This window comes from Streptopelia decaocto (genome assembly GCF_964273445.1).
Source record: "Streptopelia decaocto genome assembly, chromosome: 5".
Lineage (NCBI taxonomy): Eukaryota > Metazoa > Chordata > Aves > Columbiformes > Columbidae > Streptopelia > Streptopelia decaocto.
This window is the reverse complement of record NC_138659.1, coordinates 53,024,490-53,048,269: the sequence shown is the minus strand read 5'-3', so window position 1 is coordinate 53,048,269 and position 23,780 is coordinate 53,024,490. Positions and strand designations below refer to the sequence as shown.

At 40.2% G+C, this 23,780-nt stretch overlaps 2 protein-coding genes across 2 annotated transcripts; both read right to left on the bottom strand.

Annotated features, from left to right (window-relative positions):
* Positions 1-4,132: 4,132 nt before the first annotated feature.
* Positions 4,133-8,644, bottom strand: CH25H (cholesterol 25-hydroxylase). The gene is made up of 2 exons (XM_082053028.1): positions 8,587-8,644; positions 4,133-5,635 (listed from the first exon to the last, which is right to left on the bottom strand). Exon 2 carries the CDS (start codon positions 5,510-5,512, stop codon positions 4,688-4,690), a length of 825 nt encoding a protein of 274 aa, XP_081909154.1. The 5' UTR covers positions 5,513-5,635; positions 8,587-8,644; the 3' UTR covers positions 4,133-4,687.
* Positions 8,645-10,619: 1,975 nt separating this feature from the next.
* On the bottom strand, positions 10,620-22,963 carry LOC309439554 (putative lysosomal acid lipase/cholesteryl ester hydrolase). Its single transcript, XM_082052264.1, is given in 10 exon segments — positions 10,620-12,834; positions 13,586-13,657; positions 14,413-14,484; positions 15,769-15,915; positions 16,911-17,047; positions 17,650-17,759; positions 18,152-18,229; positions 18,231-18,342; positions 21,423-21,543; positions 22,705-22,963. Coding segments are annotated over 10 exon segments (1,188 nt in total). The 5' UTR covers positions 22,810-22,963; the 3' UTR covers positions 10,620-12,600.
* Between the last annotated feature and the right edge of the window lie 817 nt (positions 22,964-23,780).

Sequence of the window (23,780 nt, the reverse complement as noted above, 5' to 3'; positions counted from 1 at the left end):
TCTCAAAACTGAGCATACTTGCAGACACATCAGTTTCCCTTTCTCCTCCCCCTGTCCATATCTACAGCCTTAATCATGGCAATCATTGCAATTTGGGGACAAGGTGGTTAGTAAGCTTTACAAAGCTTATTTTTAAAAAGAAGAAAGTCTGAAAAGTATTAAAAAAGTTCATCATCGTTTTCTACAGCTAAAGGCTCCTCTGCATTAATTCTGATCCCTTTAAAGCCTGGAATGCTTGTGTTGGTTGGTTTGGGGGGGGGGGGGTAAGGATTTTTTTCTGTGTCCTAAGCAACTTCAGATTTCCATAAATTAGAAACACATTTAAGTTTTGGAAAACAGTTGTTTGGCAGTTGTTTTTATGAGCAAAACATACTGCAAACACCACTCCAGACTGTGCTATAAAGACCTTTCAGGTTGGATTGAACTGAGCAGTGCAGGACCAGCCTAAATATTCAAGCAAACTGGCACATCAGCCAAGCCCAGCACAAAAATATGGGTCTTAGATGCAGTTTACATGTAAATGTGGTAGTAGGCTTGTACTAATTAGTGTCTCAACAAAGGTCATCTGGGAAGGAATCCAGGTGTTGTGGTTTTTTTTATTTTGAGAGAGTCCAAGATGACTGATTTTTCCAGATACAGAACTGTAACTGGTTCCAAAACAGTTGCATGGATGTAGGCAGTTAATAGTGAAAGCTTCCTACTTGTGCATGAAAGCAAGAATAAGTAAAACTGCTGAAGTGACTGCTGAGACCACTAAAATAAAGCCAAATTAAAGTTATTCAGTTCTTCCAATAACATTGAGGGGCAAGGGATGACAATTAAATGCTGTCATTACAAATTGCTTCAAATCTCGTTTAGAGATAGCACAGTCTGATAGCCCAAAGAGATGCTAGTTTTTCATTTAATCCTGATAATACACTATACTGAGTCACTAAATCCATTAATGACATATATTATTTTTTCAAATAATACAAAATCATAGCTGTAGACTGTAGACTGTCTTGTGCTTCCCCGTTAAAGTATTTGCATTTGATCAACATGAATAAGGAGAAAATCTTTTCCAGAAATGAATAGTGACTTATCATGGCTCTAAACTTCATAGGCTCTCTTGAAAGCACCTGAGGAGCAAGCACTATTTCCAGCAGCACTGATAATGCACTCACTAGGCAAAAACCTGTCCCTTTGCCATATTGTATACTGTTACCTCAAAACTACCAAACCAACTATTATTCAAAAGACTCACCCTAAGTTTCAAGAGAGGCACAGTATTAAATTGCCAGTGAGAAGTCAGGAACTCCTGCAATTTTTAAGATTAAACAAAGAGTTCAATATTTAACCATGTTTCTAAGAACTAAGATGCAGTTACAAAGAAACATGCATCAAATCTTATTTCTTTGACCTTTATTAAATCAGGATTTTTAGACATATAAAGTGGACAATAACAGCATAAAAAAATCTCATTTTATAGCTTCAAGGATCTCTGCAAACATCCTCTCTTTACTCACAAATTACAACAGATCAGCTTTTGGTAGATTAAATAGGAAGTCTGTGTGGTATACCACGTCACATTATGATGAGGAAGGAAGCCAGGAGAATTTTGGAACAGAAGAAAGAAAGTTGGTTTTGATTTTCTGACATAAACCCCTACAATAGAGTGTCATGCCGTTTCATTTGTCTGGTAAAGACTTGTGGTAAAGACCATGGGGAAATGCAAATATAGGAAGTGACATCTGTAAAATCCTGTTTTAAAATCTCAGCACCATCAATACACAGAACTTGCTGTGCTCTCACGCTCAGTGGTACAGTATATGCTGAACTTTCAATGAAAACAGGAAAAAAAACCCAACAACTTTTATTTGCTTTATCTTCAGTATGTGTTTTTGTCTATGTTTTGCTTTTCATTGAATTGCAAAGGCCTGAAGTTACATGTTTGTCTGGGCTTCTGCTGATGAGTTTTTCTCATTCATACATCTAAAGTTATATTATAGCACGCTATTATGGAAAGAGCTTCCAAGTACACACAATATGCAAATGGTTTCAATCCCTCATGGTTTAGAGCCCAAGTTACCTTCAAAGCACTGGACAAACAGCGACAAGGTATGCTAGGATTGTGTCATGACAATGAAGTACAGATACTTCTAGTATGGAATTCAAATAAGCCACTCCAGACTTGTACTAGTTGAATTTTCATTTCACAACTTTTGTTTGTTTGGAGTTTTTTTGGTATTCCAAGTTCATGCAATAATGAACCTTTAAACTGGGAATCCAAGTCTGATTGGCAAGAGATCCAGTACAGATACAACCTGGAGGAAATTCCATATCTGAGGAAATGGATTCTTGGTGTGTGTCTAAAGTCGTACAAACTTGTGAGGGATGTGAGGGAGAGAAGAGTAGGCAGGATCATCATGGAGTACATTGCCTCCTTCCGGTGTCACTTTGATCATCCTCACTGCTGTTACACTGCACGTTCAATACCAAATGAGACTGTCTCACTTGCCAAGAGCAAGCATAGTTTTGCCTGCATGTGACTAGGACTCTTTCTCCAGTAGTAAAGTATTTGTTGTATCAACACTTAAGCTTCACACAAAAAAAGCAGAATAATCCCCAGGGGTTCAGCTACAACCTTTATTGTGGGATTTGTTCATAAGCTTCCTATAGCAATATATTCAAGTACCAGTTAGCCTTAACTTTGCTTACTTAGAGAGCCAATGGTACCTGAAACAGACTGTTAAAGTCTCTTAAAGTTACAATATGTAGTTATAATATAAGGTATAACTCATTGAAACAAGAGGTCACCCCTGTCAGATGCTCAGTATTTGCCAAGCTGAATTAAGTGGGATTTCTAGAACTGAGAGGGTAACTTTGGGATACCTCAAAATGACTAAACAGCTCAAAGAAATCAGAGCCTGTATTTTGCTTCCTGCATTTGGCAGGAAAAAAAAAAAAAAAAACAACAAACAAACAAACAAAAAAAACCCACACAAAACCAAACTTCCTTCTCTTTGTAGCACACCCCAAAATACTGAAGATTACAATAATCAGAAAAATTGGGAATTCTTTCTTTCAGCTGAATAGATGCAAGACAAAAATTATAGTTTTGTATTCTTTTAAGCCTCAGTGTTTACCCTCAGGATGTGTCATATTCTTGCCACTGAAAAGAAGGGTTGCTCTGTTGTGATATCCAGAGAGCAGAGGGAGTAGTTCAGCATTAAGATTGCAGCGTTTCATACTGTTTATGAAGATGTTTATGAAAATCATTTCCTGTTATCAAAAAGTTGCACTGTCCAAAAGTGCTGTTCCCTTTATAAGTTCACACTGTTGGAAATATGAAGGGTTCTCTCTTCTCTCGGACAAACAGCCTCTGTAAGGTCCTGCAACCCATAACATAATGACAGACATATTTCGATGATGATTCATAAGTGTTCATTACACACTCTCTACATTATTTGCACTTTCTCTGTTCACATCACTATCCTGAGAATTTTATTAGTAATACTGGATAGAAGATTATAAGCATTAAAATGTTACATAGTGGACATCAGAAGTCCATATGGATCTCTGCTGAATGAGACATGGAAGGCTTGCTTGTGTCTTTATGCTTTTTTTTTTTTTCAGTGTGACTTCTATGAGACTACAAGGCAATGTTTTATATGTAACTGTTCTTCTAGCAACATGTAGGCATTTTGTTCTATGGTTTAGGGTCCTGAAAGCTTTCATTCTGTTCCTCTGAAATCTGCTTGAAATATTCCTTGCCAGGTCTTTGCATGCAAGTAATAACTAATTGATATGGTTGTGAAGTACCAACACTCCCTTTTATTATGGGGCTGCTTAATGTTCTGCTCTCACACCATAAATTCAGTGAAAATTATTCAAGCTTCTCACAAATGTAATAATAACATTTCATTGTGGCTCTTTAAATTGCATTCTTCAATATTCTGTTTCTACAAAATGCAAAACTATTTAAAAATAACACGATTCTGGAGAAAAAGTAAATGGTTCACTTCTGAAATAACATAACAATATTTTAATAAGAAAAGTCTGAAACTCAAACTGCACTGATGCAAAAGGAATCACACCTGTTCCTAATATAAACAGAAGAATGAATAAAATTAAACAATATCATTTTAAAAGAATGGCCATGTTTATTTTCTATTAAAAGCAGACAGTACATCAAGGTTTAAAATATAAATATCAGAATTATTATTGCACAGTTAGCCAACTAGCTTTGTTTGGCAGCAACATTTTACAACACCACTGAGCAATAATATGCTCTGGCAGATTAAACTCCACAAAACCCATGGTGTGTATCTTTTCTGTTTACATCATAAATCATCCTACAACAGTAAGATAATTGTTCTGGTGTATGTATAAAACATCATACAGTAATACAATACATGCTTTATAAAAGCTGGAAAGAAGGAAAGAAGAGAGGATGTCTCTTAATGCTTCCCTTACACCTTTGACTCAAACAAATTTAAGCAACAGATATTTACCCTCCCATTTGCAGTCATTTAACAAAGGCAGTTCCAAGTATACATAAAAATACACATATATTAAGCGGATTTTTTATAAATAGCTATTGCTTCTATAGGCAGCTTCAAATATACAATCTTCACCATGTCTTTGCAAAATTAATGTCCCAGTTTAGTCTATAAAAAAATAAGAGTTTATCCACAGGTAAATATCTCTAATTATAATGTGTCTCTGTGAATGTCCCAAAAACTTTGTCCCAGTGGGTGAAGTAAGGAGCATAGTTCGATTTGAATTTCAGATGATGGAGATCATGATGTGGTGCTCCTCCATACAAACCAAAAGGCACAAGTCGGTGAGTTGACCACGGAAGGTCGTATCCTGAATGGTCCTCCACTGACAACCAAATGTTTACAAGGAAGAAAATCATTTCTGTCAAAGGATGGCATCCGAGGAGCACTGGGTTGATAGCAGCAAAAAAACCCAGTGAGAGCAATTCCCATACACTGGAATACTGTGTAGTAAGAGCAAATGTTGACACATGCTTGTGATGCACCTTGTGGAAGGTCTTGTAGAGCCAAGGCACCTTGTGATGAAGCAAATGCCACAGGAAGTACTCAAAATCAAACAGAAACAGGCAAACACCTACTTCCAGCAGGACCTCAGGCAGCTCTGGAGCTATCACTGGTAGATTCATTGGTCTCCAGTACCAGTGGAGAAATGTCACTGGGAAGATCAAAACAACATGGTGATATGCACTTTGAATAATGCAAGGTACCATCATTCCAAGAGTTGGATAGTTCTGCGGCTGGATTTTGTATTTGCTCAAGTTTGGTAGTCTAGTGCTTAAAAAGTCCAGCGCAATATATGGAAGACAGAAAGCCATGTACGCTGTAAAAGAAAACAGCACTGGAAAAAACGGTGACCTGATCAATGGCTCCTTTGCTGTGACAAAGTCCCATAGAGGCTGCAGGAACAACCTGTCCCGCTGTCCATCCATCGCGCGGCTGAGCAGCACTCTGTCTGGCAAGCTGCAGTTCATGCTGATGGCAGTCTGAGAGGTCTGTAAATCCCGCAAGCCTTTATCTTGCTCAAGGGAAAACTCCGCCCATCAGAAATCTTCCTTGCTGAGTCATATGTGGCTTTAAAGAGGAAGTTCCCTGTCCTGTTATACAGAAGTGGTGTAATGCATTACAATCTCAGAACAGGATAGCTGGCCAGGGCAATCACTGGAGCTCTACAAGAGACTTGCAAAATAGGAAAAATGAGCAGAAATGCAGAAATCTACCACTGGAATTCAGAAAAAAAAAAAAAAAAAAAAAAGAAAGTAGGAACGTTTTCCACTCTACTTTGTGCACACACTGGAAAAACTGCTGTCTCTTACTAATTTTAAACTGTGCTGTCCTTTGTTATCCTTTCGCCTTTACAAATAAGGAAATACAACCTACCATTGATTTTTTAATGCGACTGCTACCAAAGATGTATGTGTACCTAAACCCTAGGTCTCACCTGTGGATATTTGGTGGGTAGTGGATGTGTGCAAACACACATTTTCTTAATTATAGCTTCAGTATACAACAGGCTAAGTCAAAACCTTATGCTTCCAGTCTGAATGTGGTGGCTGTGACTTATCTCTGCCTACTTTTGAGGTCATGTTCTTCTTAATGCTCCTGTATCTACTTGACATGGCAAAATCCACTGGACTTGACTAGATACAAAACTGAGCCAACAACTTTTGAGGGATAAAATATCCCCTGGCTGCTGGGAAGAATACAAAGTAAAATCTTCTTATGCTTCCAGGCAGATAAATAGTGACAAATGTTGTTGCATTATTGCAATATTCACTACACATCTCAACAGTTCTTTGAGCAATATGATGTGGAAATAATCCTTTACCCAGGTATTGAACTAATTTATGTAGTTAAAATCCACTGGTTAGACCTATGTCCTCTACAAGATCTTCCTTTGACGACAGGCAAGTGCAGAGCAGACAGAAGCTAGTAGGCTGGAGTCCTAACATTTCTAATTTGATAAGAGTATTTTAGGGGTAAATGATGGAAGTTTTGATTTAACCACTAAGACACCACTTCTTTGTGCTTTTAGAAAAAGACAAAGCTTTGAACATTTAGGGAAAACAGAGCTTGCCATCAACTTCCTATGAACTCACCTCTTTTGTAGGTACAGCATTTATTCTAATATTGGAAATGAGCTCAACTTCCTGAATGACTTTATTAGCCTGTTCAGACGATTTTAGTTCTTTGCTATTCAGAAAAGAAATCTGATGGGGGTAAATGGGAGACAGAATTTCCCTTGCTTCTCAATATTTAAGAATTATTAATTAGCAGTGACCTTTTCTGAACTACACATGGACTTCTCCTAATAGCTAGGCTTGCTTTCAATCTCAACTATTTTCTCTTCAAGAGATTCTGGTCTTAAGGAAGTACAAATTTTGCTCTCTTCTCAGACTTCAAGGAGTTTACTGAAACAGTAACATTATCTGTGCTACTACTCAGGCAATCAGAAGTTATTTGTTAGAGACAAGTATGGGATGGCCTTCAAAGACTCTACCTGTTACATAACAATTTTAGAAATAGATTGATATTTTCTGCATCTGTGAGACTGTTCTGTTTAACTCAATTAATTAAGACTGTCGAATGTAGTGAAACTAAAAGCCAGTGAGATACACTAATTTAATGGATGAGCATCTATATGCAAGAGCTTCATTTCAGTCTTCAGATTGTATTTTATCCTGACCTCCATTTCACAATAAGGACATGAAAAATGCATTTGTAACTCAATCACCATTTGAGTCTGAAAGTATTCTTGTGAGAGATTATTTCTGTTGAATTATGTAGTTACCTCCCAGAGGTGATATGTGATTCTCTATTTTGTTTGCAGTGACTGAATTTATTCTATAATGTATTCCAAATCTGCCTAAAGGAAGATTGACAGAAATTCCTTAGCTGCCCTAAGGACACTCCTCTGACTAATCCGTACTAGCCATATGAAGTCTCTAGAAGTTTTAGAACCACTGCTGCCTATAAGCTAAAATTTAAAGAATAGGCATTTTGCCTGCAGATTAGGTCACTGAAAAATATTCTTAACTCCCTTAAGTATAAATAGCAGAATTCTGCAGTCCTGTTACTAGTATATCCTGCAACATAAAGCCCAAGTAAGGTGCAAGGCAAGCAGAACTTACCTCAGAGCCGGGTGCTGCCCAGGTCACCAGCACAGCCCATCTGCTGGGGCTCTGGAGGGTGGGCTCTGCCAGCAAGGCTCACCCCAGCTGGGCACTACACCCCGCTCAGCAAGAGGGTATGCTCAGAAAAAGGAATCCTCATGCATCAGAGAGGGCAAACCCTTAATCTCCAGACACTGAGTTCCAGCTGTTTGGCTTAGCCACCAAAAAGCACTTATCACATATTTCCACTCCGCTAACTTAGGTTTCTTTGCCAGCTCAAGGTACAATGTGAAGAAAAGACAAAGTACATGCAAATCCTTTCTGTGCTTAATTCAGTAATACAACCTCAGCTTTTTTGCTCAGCTTACATTGCTGCCAAACTTTCCCATGTGTTACAAGACTCTAAACGGGTCTCTCAAAAAATCGAGACTCCCGCTACAGAGTTCAGGTTGAAGGGCACATAGTTTGGAATGAGGCCCTGCAAAGGGTCTTAAATAGATTCCACATGAGCACAAAATGCAAGCACCTACCAGAGGCTGCGCTGTTAGGTACAAGCTATAAGGTAAATAGCAAAACACCGAGGGGGTAGGAAAATGAGGAAAAGTTTAGCTGGAGGGAAAACCAGGATCAACATACTGAAACTAATGTCACAGCAGCAGAGGCAAAATTTCTTATTCCCTCCTCCTCTTCTCCCCCTCTCTACGGTAGGATTACTGTTGTACCAGCGATAGGGCAACATCCCAGTATGTGCTGAGCCTTCTGCCGGAAAAAGGGTGCTGGGGAAGAGGGCTGGTCACCAGTTCAGGACAGTAGCAGGGAAGCATCATAGTGACCAGAGCAAAGGCAGGCAGAGCCAGTCCCTCCTCTCACTTTAAGATAAATTGTTACCATGCTGGAAAAACCGCCGTGGACCCGAGGTCCTCACCCCCACTCACCTGTCCCGGCCGTTCCCGGTGCCGGCGGCCGCTCCGTGGGGTGCGGGTCCCGCCGAGCAGCGCTCCCCCCGCGCCGGCGCCAGCGGCCTCTCCGCGGGCAACAGCGCCCCCCGCCGGAGAGACCCGGCCAGCTGCTGCTGCCGCCTCGGCCTCCGCTGCAAGAACGGCGTTCGGAGCCAGCGCCGGCTCCCTGTCAGCGCCACAGCTACCGGGAGCATCTCCTAGGCTTTGTTAGAGTTTTCAGGGGTAACAAAACACACGCCGTTTTGCAGCGGGACAAAGACTTGGTAGACACTGATCTGCCACAGGCATTGCAGGTGTAACCTTGTGTTTAGGTGTACTGAGGTTGAAACTCAGGATCTGAATTCAAAGAAAGGACATGAGACTTTATTCCCTGCTGTGGAATAATTACTGAGAGGGCAAATTATTGAAACTGATTATCAAGAACACACTTATTGAGAATTAAGCTATACCCCCTCTTCAGCTTATAAGGCAGCTGTGCAGAGAGGAGGAAATCTGCTCTGTATGATTTCACCCCACACACCTGGCCTGCATTCTTAATTGGTAGTGCCTGAGGAAGCTCAGTGTAGTATAAATGTAAAGATATGGGGGGCAGATAGATAGGAAGGTGTCATGGCCAGGCCCTGTTACAACAAGACAAACAAGGTGCAGGTACAATAACCAGCTTGTACAGCTGCTGCCAGTTTCAAAAATAAAGTGCTGACAATTAAAAAGGATAAATGGTCATTTCCATCCAAAATGCTAGTTACTGAGACACAAATTTGTCTGATGGATTAACTTTGCTCATTATAATCTCATTTTAATACTAAAACACACCTCCATCTCAAAGGATACCTGCCTCCAGCCTACCTATAAGCACATATAGTGAAGTTTTTACCTTAAAAATCAAAGTGAGGATTTCTAAACGAGTGCATAACAAAGTCATGCATGGCTAGAGTCACTCAAGCTCCACCTAAACGTAGAAAATAGTATAAAATTCCCTAACAATAGAGGAAGGGTGGGTGGGAGCCATCATCACTGAGAAGTAGACAGAAGAACATCTTGGGACTTTTGGGACCAGTCGACGGGCTGAGCCCATCTTCCCTGCCCTCAGGAGGACGCTCTTGCTTAAGATTTGTGCACTTAGTTATACCAGATTTTCCCCGTAACACTTAGACTTCAAGCTTGTGTTTCGTAGTCACATTAATAGCACTACATAGTCATCTCAGAATTTTTATATATATGGTACCAATGCTTATTTCTTGCAACTAACATCTTGTTTCAAATGAAGTGCACTTTTGCAACTAAAGTGCGTTTTTGCAGACAGTGTATTTATCAATGGCATCTAAAAGAACTTGCACCTGTTGCTTTAATAAACCTCATTATTTGTGGATCTAGTAGTGAGAATTTCTCATTGAATGCACCCAGAACTATAGTATAATGTGCCCAGACCAATAGTATATAGTATGCTATTTGTGTATCTGTGCAGCACATATATTATACTATTCATGAATCTATGCAGCACGAAGATTCAATGATCACGACTGGCCTGCACTATTCATGAAATTAACTGCATGAAATAATGTTAATGTGCCCTGACATATAGTGTATATTATACTATTCATGTATCTGTGTGTCAGACTGGCCATTGAGCACAATTAGACTTACAGTGCTGACTTTAGGTTATTTGACCTAGCCACCTTGCACGGGGCTTAATTTCTGCTAAATTAATTATCTTAATGCAACACCCACATCCCAGGTAAGCGGCTTCAGCCCTGAGCCCACGGTTTGCTTAGTACCTGAGGATGAAGAACATGCATTCCTCTTCAGTTTTCATGAAAAACTTTAGCCTGAACACAAAAAACTTCTCTTAACAGAACTAATATATTTTCTTAATCAAAATGTTTTCATACCATCACCCCACCTCCCCAGCCAAGCTGCACTGAAAACCTCTCTAGCCAGCACAGAAAGAAAAAAAAACCCACACTTAATCAAAGGTCTTTTTAAAGAATTCATAACAATGGCTGCAGATGGAAAGCCGACAGCAAATTAAATTTTTAATTGTCAAGCTTCACTGTATAAGGATCAGTATTCAAGACAATAACCATCAGGAAAAGACCCTAAAATTCTTTCGTTCAGAAATTGCAATTCAGTAGTGAGAAATTTATTTGCATCTTCTACAACTACACACATCATTTCTGGAGGAGTCAGAATGCAATACAGACACTTTTCAGCTCAGTATCCTCAGAAAATAAGACTTAGACAATTACAGGTGTGGCTACTGTCCATCCAACATTCATGATTTTTTACTTCATTGATGATTTCAGTGATTTTGTTCCTATAGTTATTTGAAAGCAAGCTACTGAAGAGGCCATTGTTAGCATTCTCATGATGGGCAATGCTACAGCAGGAATCTGTGTTTTATAAGACATCAAAGAAATGGAAAAGACATTATAAATTCTACAATTGTAGGAAAATCTTCCAAGAACCATATTTTATTATAGAACAGGAAACCTATTCAACCTCCAAGGTCTCTCTCATATATCTTACAGACTAAAACCATTTATAACTGTTCTTGATATTAAAGTACCGTGTTTCCTTTTTTTTTTTTTAATTTGCACAGCACATTCACCATAAAGAGTAATGTACAGAAAACTGGTTTATTTTGCTACCGATCTGACAAAACTGTTTCTTTTACAGGGTCCAAGGGAGTAGGAGCTCTGTTTTACCACCACTTCCTGTGCTGAGGCACTTGTATGTTGGTTGAATTGATGTGTAAATTTTTGTCAGTGTTATCACTAGTTACAGAATCACTAAACAGTGAAAAAATGCTCTGCATTGAGCAGAGTATGACTACTTTCTCCTGGCTTTCCAGCACAGTTTGATCACATTACTAAAGGCTGAGACTAAGCAGAAGGTGTCTGATGCACTCTGTTACACTAAGACACTTGTGTATTATCCAAGCTGATATTCAACCACCCTTCAACATCATATATAAACACCCATAACAAAATGAAGTCTGTAGAACAGGCACTAATTCAGATCTGCTTTGAAAAACAGATCATGCATCACTGCTCATTCTTATTACACCAAGCTTCTTGCTCTTCTGAAGTGGTGATTAAGGGGAAAAATCCACATTAATTAAGTCACTCAAGCTATAGAATTAATGCTTTGGTTCTTCCCTCACCAGTAGTACATTGGTGGAGCTTGTTTTCTAGTGGTCAGTGCAAGAAGAACAAAACACAAGTATGTTACATCATTCTGCTTGAAAACCATTACCTATTGGTATTTCTTTTAACCATTTCTCTACTTCCAGGAATCTGCAAGGACAAATAATGATCCTTATCCATAGCTGGTAAGTGAAACATGAAAGGCTTCAGGAACACCATTAAATCAAGAAAAATGCAGCAATGCATCAGTCTCAAAACAGGAGACTTCAGATGACAGTGGTGATCTTCTCTGGCTCATGGCGGTTCTTCTGGGCAATATTGAGAAAGTAAGTCACCCGATGTAGCTAGTTTGTGTGCGATGGCTAAATTAATGACGCAGAAAAAGTCACCAAGGGCTTTTTAAGGTACCAGCACCCAATGGGTCACTGCAGTACAGGGAGTACTTCTGAAAGGTACTCAGAAATGGCAACGTACTGAGAAATGGCACAGTTGTATCCACAGTGAAATACTTATGGTTTTAATCATCAAGCACCTCAGGTGCTCAGTGGACTGATGTGTCTTTCAGACACTTCACTAAATTTATATGCACGTGATATACTCCTTTTGCACAAAGTCACACTGCTGTTTTTCGAGTACCATGCCGCTGTGTGCAAAATCAGCGAGATACAATGAGGATTTCTGCGGGAGAGAGAAATAATACTGAAAAAACCCTAACCACATATTAATCCAATTCAGTAGTCATTGATGGCATTTTCAAAATGCTTCATAAATAAGCAGTGTAGCATTATTGCCAGAAAAGCATATGATTTCCAGGTGAATTAATACTGTGAAATACCATGCTGGTTCAGAGATACTTCCCCATCATGTTAATTATTTCATTATACAAGCGGTAAGGTGCATCAATGCCGTAGATGAAATCCAAATGTTCCCATTCTGGAATGTTTTTGTGGTAAACCAAGTCTGTGATCTGAGTGAGCAGCATCGCAGCGTCCTTTGTGTCTGCCAGCCAGTCGTGTCCACCAGTCCACACCGCGGTCGGCACAGTCATCTCCTTTATTTTGTAGAGAGGGGGAGTAGACTGAGGAGAGGGAAAGGGAAAACAAAGGCATTAGAAAGAACAAGTCTTCATTGTGATACCGCACCACAATGGAACATACGGCCAAATGCAAGAAGAATGTGTCAGTTTCACATTTTTTTCTTCCTCTCTTGAGCAGCTAGACATGGAGTCCTGACTCAACAGAAACTGTAACTCCAAGAGTCTGCGATATTACAGCATACCTAGCAGTAAAGATGTGGCTTGAGGAGTTTACAAGACATCAGCACAGCAGAAGTCTCAGAGAATGCATCCCATTTCAGTTGTTTCTAACCCGAATGCTAACAGTGATTGCTACTCTGGAAGTATGATGCTGCAATCTGTCTCAGTCACTAAAGTGACAAGGGGCAAAATATTTTTTAGTATCACATGCAGCAATTTGGAAACAAACTTGTGTTGAGATTAAACAGGCTGAAGTAAGCAATACACAAGAATTGACAGTCTATGCCTTACAGTGAGAAGTGCAGTGGGATCTCATGACCCAAGCAGGCAGGATCACCCTCAAGAAATGTTGTGCCAGCACAACTTCATATCAAAGTGGGGGCTACATACCAACTTAGGACAAACTCAGGGCAGTGTAGTCCTGTTTGGGGTTTTCTGGTATTGTTTGTCTAGTTTGGGTTTTTTTGTTTTCTTCTTGTTTGGTTGGTTGGTTTGGTCAAAGCATCCAGAGGAGTGCCCAAGGACTTTTTTTCTGACACTTAAGAATTGTAACACATCTATAAAAGATGTCTACCTGGTTGTAGTGAGCCATATTTGCAGCCTTGCTTCCCCAGTCATAAGCTTGGAATTCTCCAGTCTTCAAAGCCTAGAAATGAATATTCACACATACAAAGAAGAACTGCAACCCTTCTAATGCTGGAATAAAAAAGTAGAGTTCATCTGGAGAACTTAAAAAGGCAACTGACAGAAGAAACGGATTTCACACTCTTTCATAGCAACGGTAGGAAAGATTAAGAAAAACAGATTAGTGTACCCAAAGCCAGGATGTGGAAGCTCCGTGCTTACTTCTGAAATATCTACCCTGCTCTCTAAATGTATATGAACACATCAGGGAGCTTTCTTAGAAAGTCCACTCTATATGATTTACCATCTAATATTTTTCAGAAACAAAAGTCTATATAATAGCCATCTGGAAAAAAAAAAAAAAATCACAATTTTCTTTGTGAGCCAACACATGAGCAGCTCTGTACAGCACAACACATTGCTGCTGAGTGGGTGACCAAGTCCAGTTACAAGTTCACAAGTAGCACTGACCACTGCTTCCATGGCAAATGTCTTCTCGTATTTATCAGCCTGCTAAGCAAGCTTCAGGGACAAGCTTCAGGGACAAGCATCACAAGCGTGAAATTGTGCACTGAGTTGAATCTGAAATACACTAATAGAAAATGAAGCCATACAGAATATAACAGAACAGAAAGCCCACTGCTTTTCACAATTCAGGAATTTCACTTGGGCTATGCTGTATATATTTGGGCATTTTATTCCATTTAAATATCAGGCACATCATTATTCTACAAACAAACTAGAGACAATGGACATTTTAGATTCTGGAAACTCTACCTGGCTCCAGTGGATCATGTTTTGCACAGACGTCCCCGCAGGGCAGTGTGTTGAATATACATCCACTCGGCTCTGCAACAAGATAATTCATATGTTGTACTCCTCACAGTGCAACAGTGCAATCATTATTGCTTCTTGAACAATTAACAGAAAATTTTCCATTCTTTTTAAAACTGCCATAAAGAAAAGTTAACTGGAGCCATATATACAGAGGAAGTAAGAGGTTCAAATGTTTGGGGGATTACCTACAATTAACTGCAGAACTTTAAAGCTGAACTTTAAACCCGATAATGATATATATAAGCATATATATATTCAGAGTATCTTTTAATAAGTGCTAGTATTGTAAGAATTGTGAGCACGTTAACAATCTAAATTCTGATGGACCTCCAGAGAAACCTTACATTACTCTACATCTAAACTAGCAGCTGTCAGTCCAGGTGATTCAGAACTTCACACACTGAATCCAGAAGTACAAGATAGCCAGTGAATCTTAAATCCTGGCAGAAAACAAAACCAAACCAAATAAAACAAACAAAAACCAAACCAAACAAAATGAACAAAAACCAAACCAAACAAAACAAACAAAAACCAACCAACCAAAGACCAACATCAAACACATGATATTTGTATGTGCTAGACAAGAAAACATACAAAACCCCGCACTTTCACCTTGATATAAAACACAAGAAAATGTACATTTTTGCATGCAGAATGGTGAAATAAAATCATGCTAATTCTATCTCACTCCCATCTAAATATCCTCAGCCTTCATCCAGCTGTGGGTAAACTGATACCAGCTTCTACTGGTTTCAGGGAGTTAGAAACACTTTAAGATGCATTATGCATCTTAAAGATGCAAAAAGGCAGTGTCATGCCAGTTGCTGTTAACTAGCTTTTAGATAACAAAACAAGTCCTAACAACAAGTCCTTTGCAACCAGAACCACAGATAAAGTCATCAGCAGGGTTAGAAACTGGTCCCACAGAAAACGGTTGCACACATCCACCAAGAGGACACAAGGCTTCAGCAGTCCTCTTGAAAAAGCCTGAAAACTGTATCGTTGTTCCTCACTTCACCACACCATCATATTAATTCACTTCTCTCACCCATTTCCCCAACATATCCACAACAATGTATTTTAGCTTTCCAGTAACAGTTTAACAGGTTAATTCTGTCCATCTAAGATGGGCAACTACATCTATACCAACAAAAGACATTTATTCAAACTCAGCATGATGAAGAAGGCATTAGTTTTTTTCTAATTACATGTGAAGGACAGTCAGTACAGGGATACACAGCCAATACTGTGTTAGAATTCACAATAACTCAGCTATTAAAAGTTAGCAAACCATACCATATTCAAGTTTCTCTCATTAAAACCACACAGAAGAAAGAATAAGTTGCCGCAAAGATCATCAAGTATTCTGTGGGTGCAAACATGGGTAGCAAGCCAGTTGAGCACAAAATTCTGAGGGAGGAATTGTTTATTTCCAAATATTTTCTACAAAATAAGAAACACACAGAACAAACGTGATTGCATCTAATGACCTGAGTTTATTTTCTATACTGCAGCATTATTTCAATTTGCACTGGCAGTAGCTGTGTCATATGAAAACAACTTATCTCCTTCTGAACTTTGTTTCCAGTTCAATGGGAAGGTCATGGTTTGTGCTTCTGCTACAAATGATGCAGTTCATTACCCCCAGAAAAGTACGTGGGAATTGCGACCATCTTAAAGATGATGTCCTCTTTAAACAAAGTTTATTACAGAAGGAACAGGAGATCATATCTGTTTGTATCACTTTAATATACCTGCCTCTGGAGCAAATAATTAATAACGTATGGACACACATTAAATTTACACAAGGTACATTAGAGAAGATTTTACCTCACAGAGGACAGTGCTCTGCATGATGGAAAGAATGGTTAAAAACTGATTAAAGTGGTTAAAGATGGTTCACAGCATCTGACATCAGGCACTTTGTGCAGGCTGCCAGTCTGCATACATTCCCTTCAATGTTAAGGGGGAAAGGTAAACTCCTCCAGAGGATGATTCACGGCATCCAAATAAAGCCGCTGCTCTTAATGACCCTCTGAAGGATCCTCTTCTAATACTAAATGGTTAATGGTGAAACAAATGTGTTAATGTTCATGACAGTTCAAATTCTTCTAAAACAGAACTATTTAATTGATCATGTGATTTTGTAGCATAAATTCTAGAAACATGCACATGGAAAACATAATATTATTCCACCCATTAAGTTGTAATTACAAAATATTAGTTTAAACTGATGCCTGGAAAACTGTCTCTTTAGACAACAGCATAGCCAGAGAAGCCACTGCTTACTTCCATAGCATTATCATGGAAAATCTGGCTGTCCTCTTCTCAAACATGTTAATCTCACCACAGCTCTTAACATTCCTTGCTATGCTGTTTTCCGCTAGAAACATGGGGACATCTCATCTGGCTTAAAACACCTACAGTGAAATACAAACCTTGAGTAACAGGTCTGGAAACACTCTCAATTTTGCCAAAGGGCTAGTGGCAAACTTGACTGTAGCTACTGGTGCCAAGACAAAGAACATTTTGATTTTCTTAGCCAGCTGTGGCAAAGTTGAAAAAGCAATGAAAGCTGTAAATAAGATGAGAATAATTAACAAACCTCAGTGACACAAGTTAGATGAGAGGGTTACCCGGCAGTGATTCTATAAAATCTAAGATGTTGAGAATACACAAGTAATTTTACATTAATAGATTGATTGCTGTATTTTTGATCCGTTTACATATTTTAGATCAATCTAATTTCTATAGAAGTCATATGAGGCAAATCAGAAGGATTTGTTTTCTTCTGAAAAACAAGTTTGTGCTAAGTAACCCAACACTCCTCCAGCTCTTTCTAACTGCAGCTTTAAAGCATCTGAGCCAGGCCTTACATACAATAAAATATTTGGGAAGTGGGAATCTTTATCAACTATAGCATAGTTCATCCTTTTGTTTTAACAGAAGCTCTACTGGTGGCTACCTGTGACTTCAATTTGTCATTTCAACTGCTTCCCATTCACAGTAAACACAGAAAAGAGATGCCTTTCCTTTTTAATGTTGATGAATATTTCAGGAAGCAGCTAAAAACCAGAAGCAGTAGATTTCAAAAATATTTCCTCATTAAATCATGCATGTGGAACCGAATATAACTTCAAACACAACATATTCTAACAAATACACCTGTTCACATACCCATTGTGGTGCCCTGTGAATGGCCAACGTAAAATACTTGTTGCTGACCCGTCTTCTTCAAAATAAAGTCCACGGAGGCTGGAATGTCATACTTAGCCATTTCATCAAAGCTACAAAGCAAAGATAAAAAGCCAGTTCTGTAAGGGAAGTGGAACAGCAGCATGGAACAGCTGCACAGAGCTTTACTGCACTGCAGATCAGTTTTCTGGATATAAAGGAAAGCTTCCTTTGGATGAAGCAGAACTCTCTGCTCATGGAGTCTTCCCAGCAAGCACCAGTGAAAGCAACTACTGTTCTACTGATCACATATGGAGGCTGTCTCAGGACTCAATAGGGACCACAAAGCTCTCCTTCTTTGCCCCTACATACATGACAGCACATGCAGACAGAAAGAAATATCTTGTGCATTCACAATGTGATTGAACTGACATGATGGGCAAAGAGAGGACAATGAGTCTGCTCACAAACAGCACGTATAGCTCCTCTAGCAAGTCAAGGATACCTGAAAACCCAGAATTCTTCTTGCTTCACTGAGAAGTGTGTATGTTTCCTGGACCAAGTGTTCCCTCTGCTGTTGCCCATCATAGCCAGCATCTGCCAGCATAAAGCCAAGGCTGTTGTATTCAAAGTTTGCAATCCAATTGCTGGCATCTGCAAGCAAACCATGCTGTAGAAACACAGCAGGCCTTGGACCTGAAAAACAGAGTATTTATCACAGCTTCCGGTTCATCTGGAATTGAATGCCTAAGAATACTCCAGTAGTTAAAAGAACAACAGTCAAAATCCAGGTGGAATTTAAGAAGCCCCTCTCCTGACTTCTCTGTCCTGAAAAGGGAAATGACACCTTTATGTGGAATACAGATTAAAAAAATGGAAGATTCCTGCTTCCACACAAAGAAAATAAATTAACATATAATCCTATAGGAGGTTTAGTAAAGCCAGAGACCCATCTCTGGATCTCACAGTAGCACAAGTGTTTTGGTTTCTTGATTTTTTTTCTGCTTTAATACCTGAAATCTGATAACATGGTAACTTTAGCCTCAATGCCAGAGCTGACACATCATTCTACTGCAATACTAATTCATGCAGTACTTCCTCCATTAATAATGTAAACTTGGATCTTTCAGCAGAACAGTCATATCACAACTGTTCCAGTCACCTACACCCTCTGTTCCAGGTCATGTCCATAAACGTTTGCTGTGAGTTCCACAATCCAAATTACCAATATTCCTCCCTCCTGGCATTGCTGTGATGAGGAAGCTTTTCAGTGCCTGCTTTTCCCATTCTGTGGCGCACTGTCCCTGCAACCAGAGCAAATCTCCAGCAGTGCCGAACTGGCACTGGAGACAGGGCAGCTCAACACAACTGTTAACTCTGCTGCAGTAATACCGCATTGTCTTATGAACACTGTGAAGGATTTTCAAGCCTAATATCAAATTTGTTTTCAGTAATGTTCACTTTGATACCTTCTTGCCCTTTACTAAATTCAGATCCGCCAACTTCTGACGTTTTTGAAGAACAGGCTCTTGTCAAACTGCTACTTGCATGTTTCATAACATAGGAAGGGGAAAACTGTTGAACTGCTTTAATGCTTTCATTCTGTTCTCCTACTAGCCTCCAATTGCTGACAGTTCCTTTTGCACTTTACAAAGCAGTCACCAGATCTGCACATGAAATGCACAATCATATGACAAACTGACTTGGACCACAATAACTTTGTATCACCTCTGATCCTAAAAACTCCAGATGGGGAACAGGAACGGTAGGTCCTTAAACCATCCTTTCTGCTATAGAACATTTTGTTCTCTTCACTGCACCCCCAGGAACTGAAGACAAATTAATTTCCATGCCCTTATTACCCATGCTATGCAGTTGGTTTAGGTTTTTAGATAACACTAAAATTAAAAAAAAACGTTTGCTTTTAGGTTCTCTGGACATTTTCCTTTCCTTTCCCCCTTTTTTTTTAGCTGAACAAATTGTAGTTTTGTTCCAAAACATTGTATGATACATAATTCCAAGGGATCCCATTCACATTATGTAGGTATTGCAAAAGAAGAATCATGGTATATATCTGCTAAGTCAGCAGAAACACATTAATCTTTCTCAGAAAAGATACCAAGTCTATAAAAACTTAAGATCAACATGAACTTTGAAATCTTCTTCTAGAAGACCACACTTCGAGGGTGTGGGAAGGGGAATGTGGAGAATTCCCACAGATCAGGAAACTTCTGTTTGCCTATGTCATCGATGAAGGATTCTGCATCAATGAAGGCAGCCTGTCTTTTTGCTGTGGACTTCTCTGAAATTCCAAAGTTCAAAGACACCTGCCAGGTTGGACTGGCCTCCTCCATGAACTGACCTTTACACACACACCGAGTGAGAGACAGTGGATGGCACAACCATCCTAACTCATACCAAACCTACAAGGAAGGTCAGGAAGACTGTTGCTTGGTCTTTGACAGAGGAGATGGTTTTTCCACAGGTCTTGTTCACTCTCAGCGCTATAGAATAACCATCAATTTCTTTTGCAAACTCCATGCTTTTACCTCTCATCCCAGTTTTTTCCAGTCCAAAGGGTTCTGAGGCAGTCCCTAAGGACTTCTAAATGCACATCTAAATGCACTTCTAAAAGATGTGCATTTTCTATGCAAACAGGCAGCTGTTGTATGCAAGAGATTGTAGGATCTTTGATACAGGGTGGCAACAAGACTGAGACCAAACTCAGCCATTGCTGTACAAATACACTGTTACTTCCATATGCAGTGTATGAGCACATCAAGTCAAAGGCTACGTGTCCTCTTCTACACACATTTGACTCATTTTATAAGCATTCTATCATTCAGTCTTTGTCAAAACCTCTGCCCATATCACTCTGTTAAGTTTCAGCTTACATTCCCCCTATCATTCTTGCCTGTACACTCCCTGCATCTCATCCATGCTTTTATACCAGCTTTCACAGTAATTCTTACAGCCTTTAACAGTCCCCCATCAAATCACATTGATGAAACCACTTAGTCTGGGCTGACTGTTGTCAACTACTTGCTACATATCTTAATTTGCAACATATTTTAAATGTATTATACTCATTCTGAAGGGATTTTATGTTATTACATCATTTTACCTATTTAAGCAAATGTGAAAAACATGACACCCCAATAATGTGCTGTATTGATCTGACTTGTACCTCACTGCAAAGAAGCTTCAGGGAGGTTAAAATTTAGAAACAAATTATCATTTTATGCAAAAATCAGGCAGTAATTCTTTTGTGAACATGTGAGTGGGAACTCTTGTGCTTCAGTTCTATTTCACCAAAAGAGGTATGTGAACTGTACCTAATTCTGAAAAAGCTCAGGCATTTTTAACAAATGGGGTTTGAAATAACCCCACGATATTACAATCAGTCTCTTCTAAAGAGACTTCATTACCTAAAAAACCTCAACAAATCTCAACCCTTATTCTCCACTGCCTACAAAATCCAGGTCCCTCAGTCCCTCAGAAAAGTCAAAGAACAATGAAAGGCTTGTACTAATGTCACAAAAAGGCAATGCCAGGAAAATACAGCTTTCTAACTCCCTTTCCCTTCCTTTACTCAAGTCACTCTACATATGTGCCTAATCTGTTTTGCCCATAGTATTCACCAATAAAACATTCTAATAGCATAAGTCATACAGTCTTTAATCTTTTTTTCTGGATTCCTAGAGAAGCAAAAGTTTTAGAAATCAGACAGAGCTTTTTCATGACTTCCTGTTTTTCCAAGCAGACATAAATCTTACCTTTGCTGCTCTCACGGCCTTTTCTTCCATAAGGAATTCTGTTAATGGAAAGGATATAACCATCTTCTGTTGTCACTTCGTACTCTTCACTAGGGTATCCCCGGAAGGTAATAATTTGGCTCTGAAGAAGGAAAAGAAACTGCCTTGGAGTCCAACTGCCAGCCTCCTCAGTTCATTAGCGTGTGAAAAGTTCTCTGGGTTCCTTCCAAAGACTGTGATGTGAAATTAAAGATGTGCTAGGAATGTGTCAGACCAGCCACCTACTCAATGCAGACAGGTTTTCTTATAAGACTTAGCCCAGTATGGAGTCAGGAACTTGCCAGAGCACAAACCTTATCCCCAAATTTCAGAGGACTGTCTCACCTGTCTGCATTCACTGTCATATTAGTAATTCACATGCTGCTTTCAGTGAGAAAGAAGACTGAAGTGTTGCAAAGGAGATTATGATAACAGGGAAATGACCAAGACATGGATTTAGCAGACAAAAATTGAAACTGTCTGTTCCCAAGGAAAGCAGTATGTTCCAGTAACACACAGGTGAGGACAGCAAAAAGCCACTGGCACCACAATGGTGAATACGAGAGGCAGGGAAGAGCTAATGTCTCCTGAAGTGAAAGGCTTCTATAAAAAACATTTCAGATTTATAGCTGGACTTTATGGTTAATGTTATACAGAGGGCACAATCACGACTAGGCAATGTGCTGAAATGACCCACAAACACAGCAGCTTTAAAATACTATGGTTGCTAATACTGGTTATTAACAACAATCTTTTCTGGGGTTGGTCATTGCAGCAGCAGCAGAATAAAGTTAAGAGAGTAAATGCCACACAGGAAGAAAAGCAGCTACGGGTCAGGACACGGGCATCGTGCCAGCAGGACAGGTATGCTGCATAAACACGCACTCCTACAGCTGTTATGAAAATGTCCTCATTCTAGCAAAAACCACAGATCTGTTTCAGGAAATGTGTGAGAGAAAGATCAGCCACAGGTTACATGGGACCGAGAAGGACCTGGCAGGAGGAGGAGGAGAGAAAGGCGACGTGCGAGCAGAGGGTGCGAGCAGCCGCCGCAGGCTGAGCGCTGAGCGCTGCCCGAAGCCTCCGCGCTCCCACCGCATCTGCGGAGGCCGGAGCGCCGGTTTGAGCCCGTGGAGCCGTAACGGGGCCGCCCGCCGGCCAGACCCCGCTCCGCTCCGCTCCTCGGTCCGTGACAGCCCCGCGGCCACAGCCGGTGACAGCCCCGGGCGCTTGTCCCTCACCGACGCGCCCCGCCTGCACTCACGATGTTCATGTTCGTTTCGGGGTCCACATTTCTCCCGCCGGTGGCGAGAGCGCCTGAACCGGCGATGCTCTGCAGCAGGAAAGCGGCGACCACCAGGCCCCGCATGCTGGCCCTGCGGGAAGGAGCCGAGGCCGCGGCGAAGCAGAACCCGGCGCTGGAGCTGCAGCGAGCGGGCCCCGCCGGGGCTTATGTGCCGCCTCCGCCGAGCGAGGCGACCGGCACGGGACCGCGTGACAGGGGCGGCCGCCCGGGTGACAGGGCGAGGAAGGGGGCGGCGATTAAGATTACATTGCAGTCAGTTGCCTTTGCCAGTTCCCCAGATGAATTATAGTTTTTTATTGCTGCAATAGAAGGGTTGTGGTTCTTCTTTGAATGTGTAAATATTTATTTCTAGGCTGCGAAGACTAGGGAACTCCAAGCTTAGGACTGGGGAAGCGAGGCTGCAAATATGGCTCACTACAACTAGGTAGGCAACTTTTATGGATGTGATACAATTCTTAAGTGTCACAAAAAAAAGTCCTTGGGCACTTCTCTGAGTTAGTCCTAAGTCGGTATGGAGCCCACACTTGCATACCAAGTTGTGCTGGCACAGTGTTTCTTGAGAGTGTTCCTGCCTGCCTGGATCATGAGATCCCACTGCACTTCTCACTGTAGGGCATAGACTTACATAGATTACACAGATTGCTTACTTCAGTCTCTTTAATCTCCACGTTTCTCTCTAAATTGCTGTATGTGACAATAAAATATTTTGCCGTTTGTCATATTAGTGACTGGGACAGATTGCAGTATCATACTTCCAGAGTAGCAATCACTTTTAGCATTTGGGTTAGAAATAACTTGAATGGGATGCATTCTCTGAGATGTCAAAAGCAAAACATCAATGTTTTTGTGTTTTAGAATTAACTACAAACCTAAACCAACTACATAGCATGGGTAAGAAGGGCATGGAAATAAGTCTGTCTTCACCTTCTTGTGGGTGCAGTGAAGAGAACAAAATGTTCTATAGCAGAAAGGGTGGTTTAAGGACCTACCTCTCCTGTTCCCCATCTGGAGTTTTTAGGATCAGAGGTGATACA